General features: G+C 55.9%; 1 protein-coding gene across 1 annotated transcript; it reads right to left on the bottom strand.

The window, feature by feature from the left end:
• Nucleotides 1–456: 456 nt before the first annotated feature.
• Nucleotides 457–2,963, bottom strand: LOC133628805 (uncharacterized). The gene is made up of 3 exons (XM_062018265.1): nucleotides 1,296–2,963; nucleotides 939–1,078; nucleotides 457–813 (listed from the first exon to the last, which is right to left on the bottom strand). Exons 1-3 carry the CDS (start codon nucleotides 2,323–2,325, stop codon nucleotides 502–504), a joined length of 1,482 nt encoding a protein of 493 aa, XP_061874249.1. The 5' UTR covers nucleotides 2,326–2,963; the 3' UTR covers nucleotides 457–501.
• Nucleotides 2,964–10,477: the final 7,514 nt, after the last annotated feature.

The following is a 10,477-nucleotide window of genomic DNA, read 5'->3' on the forward strand; positions in this document are numbered from 1 at the left end:
TCTTCTACACCTCGCCCGCATCTCTAAGAAGACGGCGGCATTTTCTTAGCAGCCATCAGCGGGCACTGACGGGTTAAGAAATAGAGAGCGGTGGAGAAATGGACTGCTTTCTGGAGAGCTCCCTTGGATTCCTCTGCCATTCGTGGCCAGCCCAGGCAAAATCCAGCACGGAGGAAGATAGCCCAGGGGTCTCTGCCTGAAGAAAATGCACCTCCCACTGACTCGCGGGGTTTTGCCTATAAAGCTGGGCGCCCTGCACTGACTCACTGGTGGCCTCCCCTGTGGGAGGATCCATAGGGCAGATGGTTACGTATCTTTCTTAATCAATATTGCTATTCTCTTGTGCAACCAGCAGGTGCATTGCCATCCTTATGCTTTTTGCTGCTTAGGAAGAAGCCCACAGCACACGACATGAGATTGACCCACAGCTTTATTGCGTGGCACCAGGCGGCGGCTGCTGCAGGCGCAGCCGGGACAGGGCTCACGGCTTGGCACAGCCGCTCAGTAGAAGAGGGGCTGCCCGTACTCCTGTGCCAGCTGCAGCAGGCACTCGAGCAGCACCATGGCGTTGGGCCGCAGATCCGGCGGCACCTCCTGGCTGACCACGTGGCGCAGGAAGGCCACGTTTGGCTCGGCCAGGAACCAGTACGACCGCTCCAGGCGGCCGTAGGTTTTGATGAAGGCCTCGATTGCGGGCAAGTGCACCTCGGGGACGTAGCCCAGTGCCCACAGTCGCCTCATCACAAACTCATAGTTCCAGATTGCGGCCACGCTCAGATCACGGCTAGCTCCCCGCTCCGTCTCCTCGACCATCTGTGGCAGAGAGGGTACGGTCAGTACCGGCACCCGCGGGTGACCGAGCACAAGGGGGACCAGGGCGCACCGGGCCGTGGCTGCGGGCACTGTGCCCGGCTCCCCGGCTCGCAGCACCAGCCTACCTCCACGATTCCCTCGGGGATGGTGGCGGCACTGAAGCCGCGGTAGCGATTCGCGTTGGGGAAGACGCTGTGGACGATTCGGCGGTCAAGCTGGAAGGCGATCTCGCCCAGCAGCCGCTGCCATCTCGGCTGCCAGCTCTCTGCGGGAACCAGCAGCGTCAGGCACTCATCCCCAAACCTGTGTTTTCCCTCCGTTCCTCCCCCGACACCTGCCAGGGGCTTCCAGAGGCCGCCGTGCCAGCCTTCCCTGTGCACAGGCTTCCAAAGGTTGCTCCCAAGCTCTCCCACGTGCCCCTGGTACAGGGCGCCCCGATGTTCTCTCCTATGATTCCGCCACCCCCCCCCCCCGGCACTCACCTCGCCGGCTGAAGCTCGGCTCCCTAGAGAGGGTTCTGGAGTTCCAGCTCTGGTCTGTCAGTGTCAGCCCCCAGTCCAATGGGCTGGCAACAGGACAAGGTGTGGATGTTGGCAGCTGCCGCACCCACAGGCCCGAGGCCGCTACAGAGCTGCCTGCGTTCTCAGCAGAGCTGGGGAAAGAGAAGGGTCCTGGGGCTCTGTGTGGCACAGACACATAGGGGGGTGCTGAGCTGGGCCTTGCGCCACGGTAGCCGTGCTGGAACGGCTGTTGGTTCCGCCGCTCCAATTCCCGCCTCAACTCTCGGTTCCTATTCCACAGCAGCCTGGTCATGGCTCTGAGTTGTTCAAGGTAAGTGTAGAAACAGGGCCTGACGCAAGGCCAGCGCCTGCTGGGACCCGGCTCCATGGGTGCTCCTGGCACTGGCTCCTGTGCCTCCTGCAAGGGTACTGCAGGTCTGTTCACGCTCTCAGCAGAGCTGGGGAAAGGGAAGGGTCCTGGGGTTCTGTGTGGCACAGACACGTAGGCGGGTGCTGAGCTGGGCCCTGCGCCGCGGTAGCCGTGCTGGAACGGCTGTTGGTTCCGCCGCTCCAATTCCCGCCTCAGCTCCTGGTTCCTGTTCCACAGCAGATTTGTCATAGCTCTCAGCTGATGAAGGACCGTGAAGAGTCCGGGCCTGATGCCAGGCAAGTACCCGCTGGGACCTGGCTCCATGGGTGCTCCTGGTGCTGGCTCCTGTGCCTCTGGCAAGGGCACTGCAGGTCCGTGCATGCTCTCACCAGAGTTGGGGAAGGGAAAGGGTCCCGGGGCTCCGTGGGGCACAGACACATAGGGGGGTGCTGAGCTGGGCCCCACGCCATCTGCCGCACCCTGGTAGCTGCGCTGGAGCTGCTGTTGGTCCTGCCGCTCCAATTCCCACTCCAGCTCTTGCTTCTCAGCCCAGAGCGCCAGTATTTGGCGTTCCAGCTGATCAAGCTGGTTGAAGATCAATGTCTCGTTGCGAGGCAGGTGCCTGCTGGGTCCCGGCTCCATGTCCGGTCCCGGTGCTGGCTCCTGAGCCTCTGGCAAGGCCACTGCCTTGGGCGCAGGATATCAGCAGCAGGTGGGGTGTGGTCCGAGGTGATGTCACAAAGGGACTGGGTCCTCCATGGTGCTCGGACCCGGCACACGGCTCTGCAGTGCCACGGGGCCCGTCTCGGGGCACCACAGGCAAGGGGAGGCCAGAGGATGGGAAGGCTGAACCGCCTCTCGTGCAGCGTCTTGGCCTTCCCAGCATCTTCGTGTCCCGTGTCCCAGCGGCAGCTGCTCTCACAGAGTCATTGAATCATTTTGGTTGGAAAAGCCCCTCAAGCTCATCGGGTCCAAGCCTTCACCTCACACTGACAAGCCTGCCACTGAACCATTTCCCTCAGCACCTCAGCTCTACTGGTTTGGCATCCCTCCAGGGATGGGAACTCCCACACCTGCCTGGGCAGCCCACGCCAGTCCAACAAGCCTCTTGGGGGCAAAGTTCTTCCTCATTTCCCAGCTAAGCCTCCCCTGGAGCAACCCGAGGCCACTTCCACTTGTCCTGTCATTCGTGACTGGGGAGAAGACGCCGACTCCCACCCCTAACCTCACTACAGCCTCCTGTCAGGGAGTTGCAGAGCGTGATTGTGTCTCTCCCCAGCCTCTTCATCTCCAGGCTGAACATCCCCAGGTCTCTCACTTGTTTTCATTGTCACTTGTTTGCACTGTGGCCACAGTTGAGTTTGTGGGCGAGTTAAGAGAAACATTTGTTCCATGTATATTACAAACCAGCACATGAATTTTTCTTCTGCGTGTGCCAGACAGTCCCAGTGAAATTTTTTGAGAAATCACAAAATCGTTATGGGTGGACAGGACCTTGAAGATCGTCGAGTCCAAGCACTAAGCTGACACTGCCAAGCCCATCCCTAAACTAAACCATATCCCTCCGTCCTTCATCTAGATGTCTTTTCAATATCCCTAGGGACGGTGACTGCACCGCTGCTGCCTCCCTGGGCAGTCCATTACAATGTTTAACCACCCTCTTGGTGAAAAAGTTCTTCCTAATGTCCAACCTAAAGCCCCCCTGCTGCGACCCAAACCCATTTCCTCGTGTTCTTTCACTCACTACCGCAGAGAAAAGATCAACCCCCTCCTCCCTACAACTCCCCTTTAGCTACATGTAGAGGGTGGTCGTGTCTCCTCTAGGCTAAACGCCCCCAGCTCCCTCAGCTGCTATTCACACAACCTGTTCTCCAGGCCCTTCCCCAGCGCTGCTGCCCGGCTCTGGACACGCTCCGGCCCCTGCGATCCTTCTTGCACTGAGAGGCCCAGAACTCGACACGGCACTCAAGGTTGAGCCTCACCAGTGCCCAGTACAGGGGAACAATCACCTCCCTGGCCCTGCAGACCACACTGTTCCTGATACAGGCCAGGATGCCCTTGGCCTTCTTAGCCAGCTGGGCACGCTGCTGGCTGATGTTCAGCCGGCTGCTGGTTAACACTCCCAGGTCCCTTTCCACGGGAAAGCTTTCCAGCCCCTGCGCCCCAAGCCTTGCTTTTGTGCCTTGCCACAGTGCTTTCCTACGGACCTGGGAGATACAGGCAAGACAACTGCGCTGAGCAGTACTGGGCTTTAAGCAGCCCCTAAAGTTTTAAGGTCTTGCACTTCAGCAAGGTATGGAGTGAACAGCACAACTATTTCAACCTCCACTTTGAGAGCACGGCTGTTTGAAGCACAGATGCAGAAATTTCGTGTGGAGAACGTGCCTGCCTTCAAGATCAGAAAAACTCCCTGGCAGACCCCCAGTCATTAGAGAGGGCCAAGAGCCATCAGCTGTACACCAAGTACGCATTTGTTGTGCTTATCCCCTCCAGCTGTTGAAAGACAAATGGCCAAAGTCTATTCCAGCAGAAAGGATTTAAAGGGACAACCACTATTGGATGCAGGCTGGGAATGCATGCTGATGGACAGAGTTTTGTAGAGAACAGAGTAAAGAGGACAGGCACAGGCGCTCCCCTCCAATACCTCTGCACAAAGACTGAGTTCCTAGCCTTCCAACCAAAGAACTGACAAAACAGCAGAAGCAGCGGCCAAATCTGAAGGTCTGGCCTTGATCCCTGAAAAGACACTGAGGATACTGGGCCCGATCCTGCCTTATGAAGAAGGTGGTAGAAAATGTATCGGTGATTTGGCAGCAAAGGAACAAAAAGATGGCTGGGCAACAACCCCTCAGAGGCGACTAGGCCTCAAAATAAATCATAAAAAATAGGTCTAATAAGAGAGGACCCCGCCAAGGGGTCCAGCCAGGAGTTGAAAAGTGACCTAACACAGGTGAGAGCATCATCGCAGGGGTGACAAAACCAGGGATGACCTCAGGGGAATACTGGCAAATAGACTTCACCGAGCTACTGAGAAAGGGAGCCTGTCAGTATCTCCTCAATCTGGTAGACACATGTAATGGATGGCCCTGTGGCACCGATGTGGCACGGGAAGCAGTCAAACAAGTCCTAAATCACAGCGTACCCTGCTTTGCTGTACCAGCAGGAATGATTTCAGACAGAGGCCCTTGTTTTGTTGCAGAAGTGGTTAAGAAGGTGGGAGCGCATCTGGGAGCCAAGTGGGATTTACATACGCCCAACAGACCTTAAGCTAGTGGAAAAGTAGAAGGCGTGAACCAGAGCCTTAAGTTACAGTGGAATCAAATACACCAAGAAACCTCCTTCTCTCGGTTACAAGCTTTACCAAAAGCTTTGCTAAGAGTACCAGTACAACCAGGAAGAAATTGTGTAAGCTCGTTTCAATCTGCTGGCTTTGGGCAAGACCTTCCAGGAGCTCCACAACCACGTGACCCCACCTCAACCAAGTGGACTAGGCGTTCCGGCACATCCATTTCAACCAGGAGAGTGGGTTTACGTCAAGACATGGAAGGACAAAGCCCTGAGAGCTAAGTGGCAGGGACCTTTCCGGGTCTTGTTGACTACTTCCACTGCCCTGAGAGTGGCTGAAAAAGGATCTTGGCAACATTATTCTAGAGTTCAGAGAGCTACAGCCCCGTGCACAGTCGAACAAAAATCACCACTTACCCGAAAACTTACTAAACACCCTTGAACAATTACAAGAGAGCTGGAATTCGTAAGATCCCAAAGGATTATGTGGCTGAAAAGGTGCATTTTCCTCCTTGGACTGCTTGCCGGCCTAATGAGCGGAACTGGGAGAACAATCGGCAAGTTACTGGCTTTGCTCCCCCATTACCTCAGGAGGAACAGGGTTTCCCTGGAAAGCTGTGCCTATGGAGTGGGCAGAGCGATGCCAAAACCTGCTTGCTCTGGGAGATGGGAATCAAGCTAGCGGTCGCTTGCGGGACCGTGGCACGAGAACAGTGAGCACGCGCATGAGCTTCGCAGAGTTTACCAAAGACTCCAAGCAAAATGCAGCCAAGCTATGAAAAGCAGGACCTATTGGCCCAACCGAAGCTCCACAAGGTCTGTTGTGCTCCAACCAACAAAAAGGGAATTGGCCCAACCCTCGCTGTGCTGCGAGGAGTACTTGTCAGTACTCTCTGACCCGAGAGCAATCTCCCCATCCTAACACGACGACGGAAGGCTACTCTGTGCAGTGTTTTCCCCAATGGGTGGCCTCTCTTCTCTTACGAGGCAAAATGGACTTGTAGCGTTAGAACCTACCTTCTGGATATGTGGCACAAGAGCTCCGGAATGGATTCAGCTGTAGGGGAATTCCGGTGCCGCCACTCAGAGACCTTGAGGGACTACCTGGAGGAGAACCCCGCAGTGAGAGACGTCTTCAGCTTCCAAAAGAGCTTCCCTTAGTTTCAGGAGGAGAGAGGTTTTGGCTTCTTTTCTGCCCTTGGTGTGCCGCAGGGTCACATGGAACTAAAAGAAAGAAACCAAGCCATTTGTTAGAGTTGGAAGCCATCCATACCATTACAGCGTTGAACAGCACCAGCTATGAACTCCAACAACTTTGACTTGTCACATGACAGAAGCGCATGGCTCCAGACTTCTGCATTCATAAGACAAGAAAGTTGTACACATATAAGTCTTCGACTACCTGATTTATTGCCCGTAAATCCTGCACTCATCGATAAGTTTTGCCATCAGGCTTTTTGTCAGGCAGGATATGTGTGCCAAGCCGTGAGCCCTGTCCCGGCTGCGCCTGCAGCAGCCGCCGCCTGGCACCACACAATAAGGCTGTGGGTCAATCTCATGTCATGTGCTGTGGGTGCTGCGGTGCGTACTATAAGAGCCGCTAGCATGGCTGCTGCTGCTGCTGCTGTGTGGGGACAGCCTTGAGCCAAGCAGCGATGTCAGGGGGTGCCAGCAGTAGCGGGGGATGGGCAGCCACGCGGGAGGTGGGTGGCAATGGCAGGCAGCGGGTGGCAGAGCCGGGGTGCAAGCAGCGATACCGGGGTGCAGGCGGCAGTGCCGGGTGCTGACAGTAGCGCCGGGGCAGCGGAGATGACGACACAGCCAAGGCTGCCGTCCGTTTTCACCGGGGGAGCGGTCGGATGCAGCAGCCAGAGGCGGGACTCGGCGCCTGGGACGGCCGTGGTGCCGTGGCAGGAAAGCCCCAAGTGGAGAGGGAGCCTAGTGCTGTTCATGCCCTTTGGTGTGGCTGGGGCAGGGCCTAGCGAGTTCTTGCTGTCACCAGCCGGCAGCGTCGTACAGGAACCGGGGCGGGCCCGGGCCTCAGGGGATTGTGGCTTAACTTCTTAAGTGGCCTAGATATTAAACGCTTTGTTAAAAATCAGCATCGTTCACAAACTAAGGAAAGGTACAACACCGAAAGGTTCTCAGGACGGAGCCCTCCAATCTCCCGTCCCACGGCCACTAAACCTAACCCGTCCCACAGCCTCGCACCAGCTCCAGCCTTCCGCGCACCACAACCCCAACGCAGCCGCCCCGCCGCCTTTCCTGACAGGCCTCCCGGCCCCCGCCCCAGCTCACCGCTCTCCTGCCTCTCTCTCCGCCACACCACCGCTGGCCTCGGCCCTCGCCCGGAACCCCCCGCGCCGAGAGGCGGCCGCCCGGCCGCGCCTGGAACGGCCCGGCCCGAGCTGCCCTGGCCGCACGGAAGGATACTGTCCCGGCTCCAGCGAACGCCTCGGCCGGGCCCGGCGGCCGCCTCCGCCATCTTGAAACAACCGCCACTCCCAGAGCGCCCCGCGCCGGCCCCCCAGCGCCCGCCGCCCATTGGCTGCTCGTGCCGGCTTCGCCCCGCCGCTCCCGCGGGAGAGCGGGGCATGCTGGGAGCTGTAGTCCCGCGCGGGCCGGCCGGCCCGGAGCCTGCCCTCCCGCGGAACTACCGCTCCCGCCGGGCCGCCTCGCTCGTCCCGCCCGCTGCCGGCCGGCCGAGCCAGCGGACAGAGAACTACCTCTCCCAGCGCACCTCGCGGGTGCGGCCGCGGCCGCGGCTGCGGGGTGGGAGGAAGGGCAAAAGAGGTTACGCCCCCCGCCGCGGACGCGCACACGCCCCCATCGGTCTCGCCTGCCTACCGGGGCGCTGACGGCGAGGCCAGGAGCCTGAAAGAACGGCCTCTCAGCCAAAACTTTCTCCGTGGCACTAGGATCACGAGAACTGCTGAAAGCATTTGCACGTGGAAAGGATCTCAGCATCAGCCCTTCCATCTCTCAGCAGCTTGAGGCACGGAACTGTCATTTGTGTGGCCAGAAAGCGAGACATCTCTCCCGAGCCCTGCGTACCGCTGCTACAAATTGCAGTTCGAGAACATCTTCCTATGAATTTTAAAGCCAAAAGTGTTCACGTGATCTTAACTGTGTGCAGATGTGAAGTTGCCATATCAACTTTTGGCTGGGGGGGCTGGGGGGTGTGATGTGCGCCTGCAAGACACGGCAAGAAAGGTTTGGCTCTGAAAGTCCCGTGTTTGCTGATTTGTAATTGGATCTTTTTGCTTTTCTGTCTGGATCTGTGACCACTTGTGTGGCACAACATAGCAATGCAAACCCCAGCCCACTGCAGTAACTTGTAGTCTCTACAGAGTGGATAGTCTATAGGGTGTAACTTGCAGTCTCTAGCAAAGTCCTTAGAAGGTGGGCGATTTCTCACAAGCATTGTGGACGTTCTCATTTGAGGAAAAAAGAGGCTTTTTCCCCATGGCCAGTGTGATTCATATTACGGACCTTCTATGAGTAATAGCAAGTTCCAGAAAGGCTGATTGCTCACACCTCAACTGGCATGGCAGGTGTTTGCTATTCTGGACTGCCCAGGGCAGGACCATACTTCACCATTTACAGTCTTTATTGGGTAAGAATGGAACTAGTCAGACCTTTGTAAAAGGTGCTGAGAGTTCATCTCACTGGTGTCTAAGCTTGGTGGCAAGCATAACATTGAGGGTGGGACTGTGAGGGATTCTTCGGAATAGTTAATAGGATTGGAGTCACCTGAGCTAGTTCAGCTTTATCTTCTGTCTTTTGTCTAACTCACGTGGCTCTTCATCTCTTCCCTCTAGAGGAAAAGGCAACCTATGGCAGACTTGGTTTCCTCATTAATGTTTCATGGAGCTGCCATCTCTCCCTACGCGCCTCTGCTAGAGGTGGCCTTCAGTTTACCTACAGGATACTTTTAATATAGCATTCAGGCTTTAAAGATGGAGGGTCTCTTTGTCTTCATCAGGGGTTTGGTTCAGGTCTCTTGAGAAGTTGCGGCTCTCTCGTTCGTAGACATCTTCTTTGGCTGATCCAATAGTTCATCTGTCATCCCGGCTGAGCCACTGTGCACGATGAATTAAACGTCCCTGTTGTTTTCTTTGATCACAGCAATAACAATTCCTCTGTTATTAGAATCATAGAATCATAGAATGGTAGGGGCTGGAAGGGATCTTTAGAGACCATCTAGTCCAACCCTCCCTGCAGAAGCAGGTTCACCTAGATCAGGTCACATAGGAACATGTCCAGGCGGGTCTTGAAGACCTCCAAGGAAGGAGACTCCACAACCCCTCCGGGCTGCCTGTGCCAGGGCTCCCTCACCTGAACAGTGAAATCTGAGTTGTCCCAGCAGATCCTTGCTCATCCATGGAGGCCTCCTACCTCCTTTTCCTCCTTTCTTGTGCATTGGGACACACTGATCCTGGGCTTGGAGGAAGTGGTGCTTGAAGATTGACCAGCTCTCGCTGGCCCTTCTACCATCAGGCCCTCTCTATTTGTCAGTACCAGGTCCAGCAGCACACCCTCCTTGTTGGTTCCTCGATCGTCTGCGACAGGAAGTTGTCGTCAACAGTCTGTAGGGACCTCCTTTCCTTTTCCCAGAGGATTGTTCCACTTAAAGGTAGTTAAAATTGGAGTTTTCCACAAGTTGTACTGCTTTGCTCTCCTGTCACCTGTGCTGTGGCAGCGGTTTCGGCGTCACGAAAGGCTGAACTTGAAGAGCTTTCAGCAACAGAAATTGCCTAAGTGCAGAGCAATAATATTTCTTAGTCTGAGCTCATTACTTAATAGTTTTGTAGAGCTTTTATAGAACCACGTGGACTTGGGGACAGAGTGTACCCTCAGCAGGTTCCCTGATGGCACCAAACTGCGAGGACTGGCTGATTCCCCAGAGGCTGTGCTGCCATTCAGCCGCCAAGTGCAGAGTCCTGCACCTGGGAAGGAACAACCCCATGCAGCTGGAGAGACTGGGGGTTGAGCTGCTGGAGAGCAGCTCTGCAGAGAGAGACCTGGGAGTGCTGGTGGACAATAAACTAACCATGAGCCAGCAAGGTGCCCTCGTGGCCAAGAAGGCCAATGGCATCCTGGGATGCATCAAGAAGAGTGTAGCCAACAAGACAACCTCAAGGGAGGTTCTCCTCCCCCTCTCCTCTGCCCTGGTGAGGCCTCATCTGGAGTCCTGTGCCCAGTTCTGGACTCCTCAGCTCAAGAGGGATAGATGCGCAAGGGCTCACTGTCCGAATTGAGTGACGACAGAGAAATAATTGTGCAAGTTTACGGCACAGAGCAAATGTGCATGTGCTGCCATTCAAAAGCAATCAGAGAGATGACTTGCCAGTGCTTGATGCTGGTTCATTTGAGCTTAAAAGTGCCATCCAGCTGTTCCTCTGATGTTGTTTTGCTATGAAATGTATATTTGTCAACTAAAAATGACAATAAGGAGTTTGTGCATTAAAACAGGGTTGTAGTGTTGGGGTTTTTTTCATTAATCCTG

The sequence above is a fragment of the Colius striatus genome, chromosome Z, assembly GCF_028858725.1.
Source record: "Colius striatus isolate bColStr4 chromosome Z, bColStr4.1.hap1, whole genome shotgun sequence".
Taxonomy (NCBI): domain Eukaryota; kingdom Metazoa; phylum Chordata; class Aves; order Coliiformes; family Coliidae; genus Colius; species Colius striatus.

Coding starts and splice junctions, on each gene's coding strand:
- LOC133628805 (XM_062018265.1), bottom strand. CDS start 2,325: ATGGAGCCGGGACCCAGCAGGCACCTGCCTCGCAACGAGACATTGATC. Junction 1,079..1,295: donor GCCGAGCTTCAGCCGGCGAG/GTGAGTGCCGGG, acceptor TGGTTCCCGCAG/AGAGCTGGCAGCCGAGATGG. Junction 814..938: donor TCCCCGAGGGAATCGTGGAG/GTAGGCTGGTGC, acceptor TCTCTGCCACAG/ATGGTCGAGGAGACGGAGCG.